This window comes from Manis pentadactyla, chromosome 3 (genome assembly GCF_030020395.1).
Source record: "Manis pentadactyla isolate mManPen7 chromosome 3, mManPen7.hap1, whole genome shotgun sequence".
Taxonomy (NCBI): domain Eukaryota; kingdom Metazoa; phylum Chordata; class Mammalia; order Pholidota; family Manidae; genus Manis; species Manis pentadactyla.
Genome location: NC_080021.1, coordinates 101140335 through 101157945, shown reverse-complemented (window position 1 = coordinate 101157945; position 17611 = coordinate 101140335). Strand labels below are relative to the sequence as shown.

At 43.4% G+C, this 17611-nt stretch overlaps 1 protein-coding gene across 11 annotated transcripts in view; it reads left to right on the top strand.

The window, feature by feature from the left end:
- FRMD4A (FERM domain containing 4A) overlaps positions 1 to 17611 on the top strand; it is a 573879-nt gene that overhangs the window by 436327 nt on the left and 119941 nt on the right. For all 11 annotated transcript variants that reach the window (XM_036908068.2, XM_036908069.2, XM_036908066.2 and 8 more), the window contains exon 3: positions 13505 to 13599. In XM_036908068.2, the coding sequence (XP_036763963.2) occupies positions 13505 to 13599 (95 nt within the window). The remainder of the gene's footprint in view (positions 1 to 13504; positions 13600 to 17611) is intronic.

The window sequence follows — 17611 nt, the reverse complement described above, 5'->3', positions numbered from 1 at the left end:
AAGTGGGAAAAACAAGGGCCCCAGGACAGCGGTAGGTACTTAGGTCCTGGCCCCACCGATGCTGGTGACTATGGTGACCCCTCTTGTCCTTGGGCAGGCTTCTGGGCCCCTAGGCTATAGTTTCCTCCCCGGTAAGTGAAGTGGGTTGGGTAAGCGGTCTCTCTGGCTCATTGTATAATCCAGCATTCCCGGGCAACCTGAGCATACCTTGCTGTAGGGTTAAGAACAGCCAGTTACTAGCTGTGCATTTGGCAACTTACTCCTGTCTCTGTGCCCTGCTCGCTCCTCTGTCAAATGGGGGTAATCCTGGCATCTACTTCCTGGGTGTCAGTTGGTGTAAACACCTAGTGTGGCACTTGGCAGAGGCCGCACCCATAAATGGAGCTGTTAGTACAGCTACATCTGTAGCTGCTTTGCTGAGATGTTCTGCTGGTCACTCCTAAGCCAAGGTAAAGCATTTGTCTGGTGTCCACTGATGAGTGGGGTTCAGGCTGGATGGGGACCTGTGAGATAGAGAGATGTTCCCTCTGGCAGGACCTTTGCTTTACGACGCCTCCCTACCTATGCAGGGTGCCTGGGAGCCAGGAGACCGCAGGCCCTGTTGCTCTTCCCGTCAGCCTGTATGAAGGAAGCAACCTCTGTTTGCACCACTACAGAACCCAGGGCAACCCAGGGCTGTGCTCAGAGAGGGTAGGAAAGGAGGCCAGCCTCCCAGCTAATCAGCAGAGCCTCAAGGGCATGATGAGCGGGAGGGGAGTGCTGCCTGCCCCACGTCTGGATGCAGAGCGACCTCATGCCTTCTCCCCAGCACCTGAGCCTCCCCCCAGGGAGAGTGGACAGCCCACACTCACTGATCACAGAGCCCCAGGGGCTAGGGGTGGGGAAGACAGGCTTGCAGCTGCTCTGGGAGACACCGTGACAGGCAGGGCCTCACAGACGCAGCTCTCAGGACTCATTTATTCAGAGCAGCCCTTCTTCACCCCCTCTCTGCCTCTATGATTCCAGAAAAGTTGGAAAGAAAGGGCAAACTGACCAGGCTTTCTCCCCACTCTTACTGATGCCTGCACAGCTGCAAACGCTCCACCAGCACAGGGAATCACCCTTGGGTGGGTCCAGCCGTCACTGTGTGTGCTTCATTGAAGGGGGACTGTCCAGACGGCCTGGGGTGGGGAGGGTCAGTCATCAGGCCACGGCCCATCTTGAAGCACAGATGGGAGCTATTTGATGTTTTAAATTTTTAAATGCAGTTAATTTAGAACTGGCAAGTCCCTTGATTTAGAATCTGTGAGATGCCCCAGGGGAATGGTGGATGACAAGAAAGGGCTGGAGGGAAGAAATCACTGAGTTGAAGGCCATTCTGCCATTGATGGACGAGGGTCAGCTCTGGGACAAAGGTGTCTCCACCAAAACATCCTAATGTGGCTTTCGTGCCCAGAAAGTCAAGGGTGCTCTACAGAAAGAGCATAACTTCTAACGCAGGGCTTTAAACTGAGACCCCAGCTTATTCATGTCTCAAACAGCCAGCATATGTGGAGTTTCCTGCTATTAAGAACTGTATGTCAGGCACTGGGGGACCTTTGGGGTTCTAGTTTGAGGGTGTGTATTAGTTTCCTGGGGCTGCCAAAGCAAATAGCCACAAACTTGATGCTTAAAATAACACAGGTGTATCCTTTCTCCCTTCTGGAAGGCAGAAGTCAAAACCAAGCTGTCAGCAGTGCTGTGCTTCTGGAAGCTTGAGGGGAAAATCCATTCTTGCCTTTTCTACCTTCTGGTGGCCAGCATCCCTTGACATGTGGCTTTGTCACTCAAATATGCCTCCGTCTTCATATGGCCTTCTATTGTGGCTGTGTCTCTGCCTCTTTCCTATAAGAAGCCATGTGACTACATTTGGGGCCCACATAATGATCCAGGATAAGCTCCTCTTCTCAAGATTTTTCATCACATCCTTTGTAGTATAATGGAATATTCACAGGTTCCAGGGATTTGGAAGTGAACATAGCTTTTGGGGGGGCCACCATTACAGGAAGCAACAACTCACACCATAGAAGATCAACGATGTCCCTCGTGGCACTGCTCACAAAGCCAAAATGTGGAAGCAACCCAAGTGTCCATCCACAGATGAATGAATTAACACAATGTAGTATGTCCATTCAGTGGAATATTATGCAATTGTACAAGGGAAGGAAATTCTGACACCTATAACATGGATGAACCTTGAGGACATTATGCTAATTGAGTTAAGCCAGTCACGAAAGGACAAATACTGGCTAATTGTACTTCCATGAGGTCCCTACAATAGTTAAATCATAGACACAAACAATGTAGTTGCCAGGGGCTGGAATTGCTTAATGTGGACAGAGTTTCTATTTTGTAAGAGAAAATGTTCTGGAGATTGGTTGCACAACAATGTGAATATACATAACCATGAACTGTACACTTAAAAGTGGCTAAGATGGTAAATTTTATGTTATATGTATTTTATGTAATTAAAAAAATTTTCACTTAAAATCACCACAACACAAGAGCATGCTTGCCACAGGTGAAGGAGGTCCATGTGGCACTATGATGCTATAGGAATTCAGAGGACAAAGAGACCATTTGGAAGTGGGATGGTCAAGGAGGGCTTCCTGAAAGAAGTGAACATTGTTTGGAAATAAAGATGAGATTGTGTTTTCTTTTCTCTAATACAATACACTGAACAGAAATGAGTACTTTTGTAGGGAACTGGGCAGAAGTGAGGTTGGTTAGGTAAACTGGGCCTAGATTCAAAGAGTGTCCTGAAATACCAGACTGGCATATAGAACTTGATACCATCTAGAAGATTATTATAATAATACATAGGTGAGGTAAGGAGGGTCTGAAACAGTGAACACACAGAACACTCCTTTTGTGCCAGGCACTATTCTCAGCACCTTATGCAGATCAGTAGAATTCATTTAATCCTCATAATGGCCCTATGACATGGGACTGGTGATCATCGCCATTTTACAGCTGAAGAAACTGAGGCGAAGAGGTTAGGTAACCTGCCTGGGATCAGGTAACCTGCCTGGGATCATATAGAAAACATGGGGCATGTTAACTGACTAGTTTAAGAGATCAAGAGGGAAGCCAGCAAGGCTGCAGAGTTCTTTAGAATAGGTGAACAGACCTTGAGAAGTTTGGCCAGCTTTTAAGGAAGGAAGAAACTAAATTTAATAATAACATAAAGAACAATATTTTAGGGCAGGAATCCAGTTCCTCAGTCTAGTTGATGAGGCTCAGAGAGGTCATATGGTTTGTCCATGTACATCTGTCTGGAGGAGGTCTCCGTGTGAAGAAGAAAGTGGTGATGTAATAGGAGAGTGATGGTAAGAATGTTCTGGGGAGAAGTGGAGAGGAGCAAGGGTGCCACCTTGCCACCCTATTCCTCTCCCCAGACTTTGCCCGAGCAGCTCGTGGAAGTCACCTGGAAGGGTCACCATCATGAGGATGTGCCTACAGTCCTTTGTAGCCCCATACCCATGTGATGTGTCCTTTTGATCATTACAGTCCAATTACGGCCCATCTTGGAAGACAGACTGAGAAGTGGGCAGGGTCTGTTCTGGAACCTTGTATGTGCTGACTATGAGCATGGTTTCCCACAGGAATAGTCCAGAGCCCTTGGGAGCTCAGATCTTCAGGTAGAGACCAACTGCAGAGACAGACAGGCAGCTGCTCTGCCCTCTGCCCTGAAAAATGTGAGAGAAGCCCAGGTTTCCAATCTCTGCTACCCTTGGAAAGGCCATCATGCTAGCACTGGAAAGCAGCTCCACCAGGCAGTGCGGTTTTGTTTTGTTTTTTTTTTGTATCATTGATCTACAATTACAGAAAGAACATTTACTAGGTTCCCCCCTTCACCAAGTCCCCCCGACATACCCCTTCCAGGCAGTGCGTTTTGAGTGGACATTTATATAGAGATTCTGTTTGTCAGGTATTAAGAGGAATAAAGGACAAATGAAAAAAGAAGCCTGAGACAGAAAAAGAAAATGAGAGGGTAGAGGCTTTTGAGTGAACAAAGTTAATAACAGGCTGAGAGAAAGTCAGTCTTATGTGATCTGACCTCATAGGGCCTGGATGGCACCAGTGACCAGAATAGGCTGCTTCCAACCCAAGACAGGCAGAGCTTGCCTCACCTGCAGTCAGTCCCGGGGCCTCTGCTCACCCAACCCGCAGACCTATACTGGGCTACAGGCCGCACTTGTGGCCTTGCTCCCGGCTCAGTCCCTGCAAAGCCACACACATGTTTATAGCACACAAGTCACTAGCAAATTATAATCAGCAGGGTTCTGTAAACATCCCTTCAAAGTACGTAATAGCATAAAGCTTTCTACTTACCCAGCAACTTGCTCTAAATGAATTTAAGAAGTGTTCAGAACAATGTAGGTCATTAATCACCTTCATGTTAAGGTAGGATATTGTCTTACTTTGCAAGATCAGGAAATCAAGGAGCTGATGCCTTAAATGGTTTTAAACCAGCCTTACAGTAAAGAATAATTGATTTGGTGCCTGCATCTGTCAGGATAGACTAGGTTATGCTGTAATGACAAACAACTCCAGATGTCATAGTGGCTTAACAATGAGGTTTGCTTCTCACTTATGCTACGTGGCCATCAGGCCGGTGGCAACTCTTCAAGCTCACTGATGGCGCGGCCACCAGCTGGGGTGTTGCCAGCAACCAAGACAGTGGAAGAACGAGTGTGGCTTTAAAAGAGACTTAACATTCAGGATCTGTAACCTCTGTGTTTTCTTTTTTTTTTTTTTTGTAGATAATTATTTTTTATTGAAGGGTAGTTGACACACAGTATTACATTACATTAGTTTCAGGTGTACAACATAGTGATTCAACATTTATATACATGGTACTTCTAGGTACCAGCTATCACCATACTTGTAACAAAATATTGTTACAATATTTTGACTATATTCCTTATGCTATACATTACATCCCGGTTACTTATTTATTTTACAATTGGAAGTGTGTACTTTTTTTTTTTTTTTTTTGGTGAGGGCATCTCTCATATTTATTGATCAAATGGTTGTTAATGACAATAAAATTCTGTATAGGGGAGTCAATGCTCAATGCACAATCATTAATCCACCCCAAGCCTAATTTTCATCAGCCTCCAATCTTCTGAGGCATAACAAACAAGTTCTTACATGGAGAACAAATTCTTACATAGTGAATAAGTTACATGGTGAACAGTACAAGGGCAGTCATCACAGAAACTTTCGGTTTTGCTCATGCATTATTAACTATAAACAGTCAGTTCAAATATGAATACTCATTTGATTTTTATACTTGATTTATATGTGGATACCACATTTCTCTCTTTATTATTATTATTTTTAATAAAATGCTGAAGTGGTAGGTAGATACGAGAAAAAGGTAGAAAACATAGTTTAGTGTTGTAAGAGAGCAAATGTAGATGATCAGGTGTGTACCTGTAGACTATGTGTAAATCCAAGCTAGACAAGGGCAATAAAACATCCACGTATGCAGAAGATTTCTCTCAGAACAGTGGGGGGTGAGGTTCTAAGCCTCACCTCTGCTGATCCCCAATTTCTCACCTGATGACCCCCCTGCGACTGTGCCTGTCTTAGGTTGTTCCTCCCTTGAGGAATCTTACCCGTCTCTGGCTAACCAGTCATCTTCCGGGGCCATACAGGGAAATGTAAAGTTGGTAAGTGAGAGAGAAGCCTTATTGTTTGAAATGGTTAGCTTTTTACTTCTTTGCATACTTATGCCCTGTAGCTTCTATGCCCAGCATTTGTTTTCAGGTATCTTTACCACTTGGAAGAATTATGATACTTGGTAAATTCGATATGAGGCACGAATTCTACTTAAGGGTTGTAATTAGGAAGGAAGAAGAAAAGCTATAGAAGTAGCAGACGGAAGAAAACATGGGAAGATTGATTATTTCTTTGATGTATCTTCTTGTAGAATAACATCAGCATGTATAGGTTTTAAGCTACTACTTAAATTGCGCACCCACATTAACATAATAGGAGTATAGTTACATAACCAAAGCATACCTGTAATTACCAGCCATCTCCAGTGAAACCAAGAAAACCAGTTAGGCACCTTAGGCATTTGTGAAAACTTATCTATGATTGGTGGATATTGTCCAACTGAACTTGAACAGTCTGAGAGAAATCAGACAAATTAAAACAACCCATTCCTGGGGAATGTTCACATCCCTTATGTTCTTTTAACAGTAAATAGTCTGTAGTTGTAAGATTTTGGAGCGCTACAATTTGCACTTCTCCTAATTCTTGGTTGAGTTCCAACAGTATAGATCCAGTCAAATTTGTTGTTTTACTGTATGAACAGGCCAGCTTAGATATCTCCTTCATCATTCCCATGGCAGTCCAGGAACCGGTGGGATGAGTGTATCTACAGCTGTAGCAGTGCGTGGATCTTTGTTGGGGTTTTTTGATGATCATCTTCTGGCATGAGTCTTCCAGAGAGTGCTGATGTTGGAAGTTCTTTTTCATATCGTATCTTAGTTCGTTTTCGGGATAGCCCAATTAGGCTTTGATCCTCTGTATAAACACAAACAGACCCTTTGGCTACACTTTTATATGCCCTTTATACCCTTGTGTAGAACTCATTGGAGGTTACCACACAGGAACTGCCTTTTTTTTTTTTTGGTATCACTAATCTACACTTACATGACGAATATTATGTTTACTAGGCTCTCCCCTATACCAGGTCCCCCCTATAAACCCCTTTACAGTCACTGTCCATCAGCATAGCAAAATGTTGTAGAATCACTACTTGCCTTCTCTGTGTTGTACAGCCCTCCCTTTTCTCCCACCCCCCCATGCATGCTAATCTTAATACCCCCCTACTTCTCCCCCCCTTATCCCTCCCTACCCACCCCTCCTCCCCAGTCCCTTTCCCTTTGGTACCTGTTAGTCCATTCTTGAGTTCTGTGATTCTGTGATTCTGCAGTTTTATTCCTTATATTCCACAGATACGTGAAATCATTTGGTGTTTCTCTTTCTCTGCTTGGCTTGTTTCACTGGGCATAATACCCTCCAGCTCCATCCATGTTGCTGCAAATGGTAGGATTTGCCCTTTTCTTATGGCTGAGTAGTATTCCATTGTGTATATGTACCACATCTTCTTTATCCATTCATCTATCGATGGACATTTAGGTTGCTTCCAATTCTTGGCTATTGTAAATAGTGCTGCGATAAACATAGGGGTGCACTGATCTTTCTCATACTTGATTGCTGCATTCTTAGGGTAAATTCCTAGGAGTGCAATTCCTGGGTCAAATGGTAAGTCTGTTTTGAGCATTTTGATGTACCTCCATGCTGCTTTCCACAATGGTTGAACTAACTTACATTCCCACCAGCAGTGTAGGAGGGTTCCCCTTTCTCCACAGCCTTGCCAACATTTGTTGTTTGTCTTTTGGATGGCAGCCATCCTTACTGGTGTGAGGTGATACCTCATTGTAGTTTTAATTTGCATTTCTCTGATAATTAGCAATGTGGAGCATCTTTTCATGTGTCTGTTGGCCATCTGTATTTCTGTTTTGGAGAACTGTCTGTTCAGTTCCTCTGCCCATTTTTTAATTGGGTTATTTGTTTTTTGTTTGTTGAGGCGTGTGAGCTCTTTATATATTCTGGACGTCAAGCCTTTATCAGATGTGTCATTTTCAAATATATTCTCCCATACTGTAGGGTTCCTTTTTGTTCTATTGATGGTGTCTTTTGCTGTACAGAAGCTTTTCAGCTTGATATAGTCCCACTTGTTCATTTTTGCTGTTGTTTTCCTTGCCCGGGGAGATATGTTCAAGAAAAGGTCACTCATGTTTATGTCTAAGAGGTTTTTGCCTATGTTTTCTTCCAAGAGTTTAATGGTTTCATGACTTACATTCAGGTCTTTGATCCATTTTGAGTTTACTTTTGTATATGGGGTTAGACAATGGTCCAGTTTCATTCTCCTACATGTAGCTGTCCAGTTTTGCCAGCACCATCTGTTGAAGAGACTGTCATTTCACCATTGTATGTCCATGGCTCCTTTATCAAATATTAATTGACCATATATGTCTGGGTTAATGTCTGGATTCTCTAGTCTGTTCCATTGGTCTGTGGCTCTGCTCTTGTGCCAGTACCAAATTGTCTTGATTACTACGGCTTTATAGTAGAGCTTGAAATTGGGGAGTGAGATCCCCCCTACTTTATTCTTCTTTCTCAGGATTGCTTTGGCTATTTGGGGTCTTTGGTGTTTCCATATGAATTTTTGAATTATTTGTTCCAGTTCATTGAAGAATATTGCTGGTAGTTTCATAGGGATTGCATCAAATCTGTATATTGCTTTGGGCAGGATGGCCATTTTGACGATATTAATTCTTCCTAGCCACAAGCATGGGATGAGTTTCCATCTGTTAGTGTCCCCTTTAATTTCTCTTAAGAGTGACTTGTAGTTTTCAGAGTATAAGTCTTTCACTTCTTTGGTTAGGTTTATTCCTAGGTATTTTATTTTTTTTGATGCAATTGTGAATGGAGTTGTTTTCCTGACTTCTCTTTCTGTTGGTTCATTGTTAGTGTATAGGAAAGCCACAGATTTCTGTGTATTGATTTTGTATCCTGCAACTTTGCTGTATTCCAATATCAGTTCTAGTAGTTTTGGGGTGGAGTCTTTAGGGTTTTTTATGTACAGTATCATGTCATCTGCAAATAGTGACAGTTTAACTTCTTCTTTACCAATCTGGATTCCTTGTATTTTTTTGTTTTGTCTGATTGCCGTGGCTAGGACCTCCAGTACTCTGTTAAATAACAGTGGGGAGAGTGGGCATCCCTGTCTCGTTCCCAATCTCACAGGAAAAGCTTTCAGCTTCTCGCTGTTCAATATAATGTTGGCTGTGGGTTTATCATAGATGGCCTTTATTATGTTGAGGCACTTGCCCTCTATTCCCATTTTGCTGAGAGTTTTTATCATGAATGGATGTTGAACTTTGTCAAATGCTTTTTCAGCATCTATGGAGATGATCATGTGGTTTTTGTCTTTCTTTTTGTTGATGTGGTGGATGATGTTGATGAACTTTCGAATGTTGTACCATCCTTGCATCCCTGGGATGAATCCCACTTGGTCATGGTGTATGATCCTTTTGATGTATTTTTGAATTCGGTTTGCTAATATTTTGTTGAGTATTTTTGCATCTACGTTCATCAGGGATATTGGTCTGTAGTTTTCTTTTTTGGTGGGGTCTTTGCCTGGTTTTGGTATTAGGGTGATGTTAGCTTCATAGAATGAGTGTGGGAGTATCCCCTCCTCCTCTATTTTTTTGAAAACTCTAAGGAGAATGGGTATTATGTCTTCCCTGTATGTCTGATAAAATTCCGAGGTAAATCCATCTGGCCCGGGGGTTTTGTTCTTTGGTAATTTTTTGATTACCGCTTCAATTTCGTTGCTGGTAATTGGTCTGTTTAGATTTTCTGCTCTGTGTTTTCTAGGATCTGTTATCTTCCCCTTCTGTGCCTACATTTCCCCATTTGTAAATTGTGGGTAATAAATTTAGGCTTTTCTTCATTGAGAGTGGTGCATATGATCTATGATAACTATTGTATAAAGTAATGGGACTAACCTTTTTTTATTTTTTAACCAAAAGTATGTGTAAATAGGTACAATCCTTTAAAATTTTAAGAGTTTGAGATGATACAGTTTAGTCTAGTGATGCTGCTATTGCTCAGAGCTTTTTAGTTTCCTTCATTTTCTTGCTGAAGAACTTGAAATATAAAAAGGGCTCTGGTGCCAGGCTGAAATCACAGGTCTGTGTCACCGTGGAGCTCCTAGAGTGGCATCCCTTCCTCTGGCGACTTCTCCAGTGTGTTGTGTCAGTTCTGGAGCCCTACATGCTCAGAAACCTGATTTTTCATCCTCAGGGGAAGACTCACCTTTACCAAGTTCAAAGCACTGATGTGTAAATCCATAACATCAGTGTATTGGTTCAAGTGGGAGATATAACCCTCAGCCAGACAGGGCCCTCAGGGCACATGATCCTTGACCTCCCTCTCAGGAAGTAGGGGCAGGATTCAGAGGGGTTGTACACGTGGCCTTTGAGGCCGTCCTGGCTTTGCTGTGAGACCAAGGACAGCCTGCCGCCCATCACCAAGTCTCAGGATCTCCATTGGCAAAGGTGATGATGGGAGTGGGCGTGAAGCTAGGACAGAGCTTCCTCTCCCCAGAAGACATGAAGCAACAGGGGAATCCATCTAATATTCTATACTTCTGTTCACACTAAAATTTGAAAAAGTGAAAAGGTAATTTATGTTGCCAACAGGGAATTCAAGATTTTACACGGAATTCAAGTTTTACATCTATTTTAGATAGTAATGCAGTCATATAGGAGAGTACTTCACACTCTATCTAGGACATAGCAATGCCTCAGCCACTTCTTTAAAAGATATTGAATTAGAAGAATGAGTTAAGTAGGTAATTTGAGTGTTTCATATGAGCAGCTGATGTAGCCCCTTGTGCCCATTTCTGCCATGTGAAAGGCCTGACCTCTTATATCTGGTGGTCAAGGCTTGTGGCTAAGTGACCACATTTGCTTTTAGTTCATCTCTCCTTTCCAAACTGCCCTTCCACTCCCTGCCCTGACACACCACCTTCCATTCACCCCTGCCCACCCTATGGAACAATTACTGTATTTAATCATGTTATAGTTAAACTATACCAGCCCTACGAGTAATTCTTTCACTTCCTGGGTAAATATATTCATCTCTGACAAATTTTATTGAGATATTGGCTTTAAAGTTTAACTCTCAAAGAAAAGGAACTCTTATTTCTGTCATTTCCAAATTTGGGCTGGAAACCTCACCATGAGCCCCACAAACCTACAATAATTACTTTATAGCCACACTTCATTTTATGAAACCAGTTTGACCCAGGCTGCTCATCTTCTCCACTCCCTCTGTCCCCACTCACTAGACTGGACTTTGAGTCCAGTTGAGAAAACCCACTTGCCATTTGAAAAAAAATCAGATCCACTCTGAGTGCAAGATTTATCACTGGTGGGGATACTTTCACAAATGTGACACAAGCTTCAAAGTCAAACCCTAAAGATTATAAAAAGTGTTGTAAGAAATAGCAGTTATCATAGAAATATTGTGACTACTTTGAAGGGAATGGCAGTCATTTGGACAGGTAAATTACAGTATGTTACAGTTTAAAAATCAACCATACTGTTTAATATTTGGTCACAAGCTCTACATTAAATGCTTTTTATTTGGGCAGCCAGGTACTTTTTGGAGGTGGAGGTGGTACTGGCAACAGAGCCTACAGGAGCCCATAATAAACACAACTTGAAGCTCCTCAAGCCCCCTTCTCTTAGATTCAGCTTTGTAGTTGATCAGTGACGTTCTGAGAGATGAGGCACGCTCCACTGCATTTCCTCATGGTAGATTTCTGCTATTGATGAAGGACAATCTTGCATAAAATCTTGAATTCCCCTTGCTTACAGAAACTGCTTTTTTGTGTGTGAACAGAAGAATAAAGAATCAGGTGGTGTTGATTCATTAAGATGGATTCTTCTATTGATTTATGTCTTCTGGGGAGAGGAAGCTCTGCCCTAGCCTCAAACCCACTCCCATCGCCTCTGTCTGTTGTCATTGGTGAACTGATGGTCATTGAGGCCCATAGGCTGCCACCTGTGAGCCTAGGAGTGAGGCAGCAAAGGAGAAACATTGCTTTGGCTTTTTTAAATGAACATTAGCTCTTACTCTGTGTCCCTCATAAGTGCCTCTGTTGGTGGGAGCTACACGCTGCTTGTTTTTGCATCTGCTGTAGCACTGGCTAGTGCCCTGCACAGGGGAGACACTCAGTAATTTGTTGAAGTAAAGGAAGTGCACCTGTATTAGCTCAGTCTGCCGCAACAAACCACCACAGACTGGACGGCTTCAGCAACAGAAATTTCTTACACTTTTGGAAGCTGTAGGTCCAAGTCCCCCCATGCCAACCCTGGTCTCATTCTAGTGAGGGCCCTCTTCCTGGCTTGCAGACAGCAGCCTTTTCCCTGTGTCCTCACATGGGAGAGAGAGAAAGAGAGATCAAGCAATCTCTCTGGTGTCCCTTCTTATAAGGGCACTGACCTAATCATAGGGTCCCACCTTCATGACCTCCTGTAAACCCAATCACCTCCCAAAGGCCCCGTCTCCAAGTACTGTCCCATTGGGGGCTGGGGCATCAATATATGAATTTGGAGTAACAAGAATGCAGACCACAGCAGCACCCATACAGTGAAATGAGAATGCAAATAGCCAGGTAACTCTTGGTTTACATGTCCTATCCATTCTTCTAACAGAGAAATTCAACAGAGTAACCACCAGATTAGGAAATACACCCAGGAAGGGCATATATTAATGTGCACAACTACACATCCACACACAGGGACACACACACACACGCACACACATACTTTTTATTCTGGAATCTTTATTCTGAGCTTGGAGCCTTGGAGATCCAGAAAGTACAGTTGGAATGAGTGATTGTTGTAAAGGCATTGCATTTGCAGAATACTGACCTGGAAGCTAGCTTAGAAATAAGTATTCCCTTTAGCACCATGTCTGCATGGGACGGCCTTTCCCCCCTCCCCGCACCTCAGAGCCTGGTGTTCTGTGGCCATCAGGACAGACAGACCGGGTGAATGATGTGTTGACAGTACAGTCAGCTACCCTGATTTCAGGCCTAAAGCTCTGGTGCCCTCCTTCAGATAGGCAGAGATGTTTAAGGAAGAGTTTATGACAAAAACATTCCTAGGTAAAGACTGTTCTCCTTTGGAAAGGCAAATGGAGGGCCAATTTTCTGCTTATTCTTAAATTCTATTCCCAAGGTTCTTTGGCCTTAATTTTAACATTTCTTGCCCCAGGGTACTTTTATTGTTTGGATCATAAATTATGGGAGCAGATGGGGTGGTGGAGGGTAAGAGTCTCTGGAGCCAGAATTCAAATCCCAGTCCCAACACTTGTTTAATCTCTAGGTGCCCGTTTCCTCCCCATCCAGGGGGTCCGTTCAAAGGACCACCTCAGAGGCTGTGACGAGGATAGCCTCGAAGATGCTGGTGCTGCTAAAGGGCTGAAGAACGGGGCCTGGCACACAGCAAACACTAAATGAGTATATGTTAAATGTATGTATATTTAAATAAGGCCTCTTCCTGTCAATTCAATGCAAATGTTCTCCTGCATGGGGAAGAAGTGCCATAGTGTTCGACAGCCCTGCCAAAGAGCAAGTACCATTTGTGACAGTACAGGGGACTAGGAAATGAGGTGAAGGGCTCCGTCCCTCCGTGGCCCCAGACTTGGCCGATCGCACAGTGGTGTCCTCCTTGTCTATTCCTTTGGGTTTTATAAAACTCATTTGCATTGATACACTTGAGCTTTGAGACATTCTGTTTTAAAAATTATATAAACCCAAGATTGCATGTTTTAGGAAGTTTCTACTCACTGACGCTGTTTCATTTTATTCCCCCTCCAGCCCAAGCTTTTGGCCAAGGAGCTGCTTGACCTTGTGGCATCTCACTTCAACCTGAAGGAAAAGGAATACTTTGGAATAGCCTTCACAGATGAGACGTAAGTGCCTCCCCCAGCCCTCAGAACCTGGAGGAAAGTGCCGAACCTGAAAATGCATAGGCCCAGCCATCAACAGCGAGCTCAGCTGCAGGCCACTTGGGTCCTGTGGGATGGGGTCAGTCCAAGTTCATCATCTGAATTTCAAAGGCCTTGTGATCATGCCTGGAACAGCCAAAGGATATAATTAGGGTGATGCTGACATTATGAAATTATTAGGTAAACTGCTTCTTATTATAATCAGGCAGGTTCATGTTCTGAACCCAAATGTTTATTTTTCTTTAAGTGGATTTGTATGGGTTTTGTTTTCTATTAACATTATTTGTATGGGTTTTGTTTTCTATTAACATTAAATGAAAACTTCTAGAAATTAAACATCTCTCTCTGGTGTTGGAATAACAATAACAGAAAGTGCATTTGATTCAAAATTCAGAAAAGTTTCTGTGCATTTTCAGAATTTAGGCTGAAATCAAATATAAAATTCAAAAATTGAAATTACTCATGTGATGAAAAGTACATTTGCTTGCAACCGTTCTCAGTTTGGCTCTGTAAGTGGTGTTTTGTAACACAAGTAAGGGATCTGTCCTAAAATTTCAATTTCCTTCTTAATAAACTGTTTTCAAAAGATACAGCAAATACCTGCATAGATTCCTAGATAAGAATAAGGTGTTCTAAGCAAATGCTTCCTAATTTTCTTTCTTTCTTTGTATATACACTCCAAATCTTTAGAATTATAGAGATAATTTCCTAAAATACTAGTGGATCAGGGTTAGATTTGTGGCTGCATAAGACAGTAAGGGGTAGCCATGTCCCTTCAATAGAATGGTGCAGGAGGGCCTCAGAAGCAAGGACAGGAGGCATCCACATTGATCAGTAGGCGAGGCAATCAGAAGTAGCTGCACATGGATCCATTTAGCCTCGGGAGCTACAAATGGCCAGGGTGGCCATCTGATTAATACCCAAAACGGGACACTGAGTAAGAGGGTGAGTGTGTAAATCAGAACTGTCTCCAGCAGACTGGAACCTGTGATCGCCCTGTAAATTAGCAACATTTCAGGCCATGGTGCAATCAGGGAGCAGGCCAGAGGAGCACAGCCATCTTCCTCAGGAAGCCAGCAGATGCCAGGTGGGCCCCTGGCCTTGGATCCTGAGGTTTCTGAGCCAGAGGAAGGTAGGAGTGTTTGCCCCGGTCTTAAAGGATCACTGTGCCTGCAGTGGGGGCCAAGCAACCAGGGCTGTGAACTGGAGGGCTGGGTGGGTAACTAGGCGCCAGTACTGTAATAAAAAACACAAAATGCCTTAAAACAAATATACATGGAGAACAGCTACTTTTTCTACCCTTTCTCTTGAGAATCATTATAAACCCCCTAAACTGCTATTCACTAATTAAAAGGAAACCAGAAATTTCAGTTAATTATATCCCATTGTTCACATTTCCCAAGTATGTTTACTCTTTTGAAAGATCCCAGGAACTCTAGATGAGTCCCAGTTAGACTTCCCTTTCAATGAGCAAGACTCAAAGAATGAGCACATTGTTCCAGGCCGGCAGGGAAGAACTGCGCCTGCGAGAATGTTCTTAGTCAGGTTTCAGACAGCACGGGACAGAAGGAACGGATCGTAAGGCAGAAAGTCACTCTCCTCCCAGGAGAGACATGGCACAAAACCACCCGGCACAGAAAGGAGAGTGAGGGCGCACAGCACAGCCCGCTGCGCCGGTCTCAGCTCTCCGGCTCACAGGCCGGCCGGGGAAGCTGGGAGGGGAGGCCAGGCTCGAGAAAAGCGGAGGTGGGGGGGGGGGCTGTGTGGGAGACAGTGGCGAAGAGGGTGTGAGCCATCTTCTGCACAGACGACCTGGGGGCCACTGGCAGGAGGTCAGCAGAAAAGAGCTACAGCTGGCAGGTGGTTCCTGAAAAAGAACTGGCAGAAAGGGCCTGACTCACAGGGCGCTGCGCTGTGAGTGGTGTCAGCGGCCAGAGGAAACCGAGAACCAGGGCACCCAGGGGAGTCGGACTAGAGGACAGAGACAAAGGGGATGGTTGTGACTCAGGGCATAGTCAGTCACAGCCTGACGACACCTGGGGCCAACCTCCACGGTCATGTAATGTCTCTCCTTTTCCGTTAGGAAAGGGAAGAAGAATGCCAGCTGCCACCCCAAAGTAGGGCCTGTGGGTGACACTCAGTCTAGGTCAGTGATCATATGTCAGTAAGTGCTAGCCTTGTGATATGTGTCCCCACCGTGTGTGTGTGCATGCGTATCTGATTTATGCGGGAGGTACACTGTTATTTTATAATAAAATGCAGAAGTTTCATCCTTTATTACAGCCCATGGAATACCCTATGTATTTATCTATTTCCTAATGCTATTCAAGCAAGACTAATATTTGGAAAATGCTTATAAAGTACTGTCCAAATGTGAGGTATTACCAGCAGTGTTATAATTCCTTATTATAGAATATATGACTTTTAGGTCATATGTTGTCAGTGAGTCTTTTAATATAACCTGCTGCTGGTGACATTTGGTAGGATCTGGATGGGCCTGCAGAAAAGATGTAGAAAGCACAACGTGGACAGCAAATTGGAAGTTTCTCTAGGCTTCTCTCTCACTATAAGTTGTATTCTTTAGTAAAGTGTCTAAAATCCACAGTGCAACACATTATTCCCCAGGGATATTTAATATTAATGACTAGTCCACAATTTTGCAGCATTAATACTAGCTCTGTCTTCTCCTTTGTAATTTAATTTTTTTAACTTTTATTTTTAAAGAATTGGACTTGCAGAAGAGTTCCAAAGATAACACAGAGATACCCTTTATATCTATAATTCACCAACCCCCCACCCTGCTCTTCCCCAGTGTTAATATCTTGCAAACTGTCTTGCCAATGGGCTTCAGCCCTTGGCAAGTTCACTATGGATTCAATGTGACCAAAGAAATGACAGTGGAATGTTCTTGGAGTGAAAGGGTTATACCCAACTTTATTTCCACAGTGGCAGGTCAGTCACTAAAATCTCACCCATTCAGAGCGAGTCTGCATGCAGCAAGCTGGTCTCCACCTCTGGGCCTCTCTGCACAGTCGTCCCACACAGCAGTCCTCTGGGCCTCTGTCCTCGGCGCTGCCACCACTCCAGCCTCTGCTCTGCTCTCCTGCAGCCGTGCCACCGTGTCACCCAGAGCATTGGGCAGGGCTCTTTATATAGACCAATAGCAATGTATTGCCAACACATGTGTAGTGAGCTAGCCAACCAGGGCCAGGTGAGAATCCTGGCCACAGGAACCTTCATTTTATCCACACAAACCATGTTACATTTATCAAAACTAAAAAATTAACATTGGTACTAAACTATGGACTTTATTCAAATTTCACCAGTTTTTCCACAAATGTCTTTTTCTGTTTTAAGATTCAATTGCATTTGGCCCCTTTTATTTTTATAACTCTGCCCTAATAAAAAGAGCTACAGATACATGCAATCAGTGACATTTTGGCAGCCTTGAAAACAGTCTGAAGTAAAGAGCCTGGTATAAATTTGATCTTAAAACAATTACGTTTTGCTAGTCATGGTTCTCAACCTTGGCTGCTCATTTGGCATCACGTGAGACACTTTGTAAACTACTATTGCCTAGGGCCCAGCCCTAGAATTCTGATTTTAATTGGTCCTGGCCTGGCCTAAGCATCAAGATTTTTCAAAGCTCTCCAGTTGACTCTAATATATAGCCAAGTTTGAAAACCCCTGTTCTAAGACAGAGGAACATTGGAGTAAGTTTCCTCTACTTCCTTGCTCCAGATCCAAGAAGAGAAGCTAATAAGTTCACTCAGACTTTGAATATTTGGGGCCAATCACGACATATGCCAGGGACCTGCAAAGTTACAGACTCTCTCCATCCCAGACAGATTCTGGAAACCTAACAGTTTGAGAACCAGCTCAGAAGTTCAGATTTATTGTTTCTGTGAGTACAAATAGGATAGGTGAGGTTTTCATTTATCAAACATTGGCAGCCATCTTTGAAGGTAAGTTATTT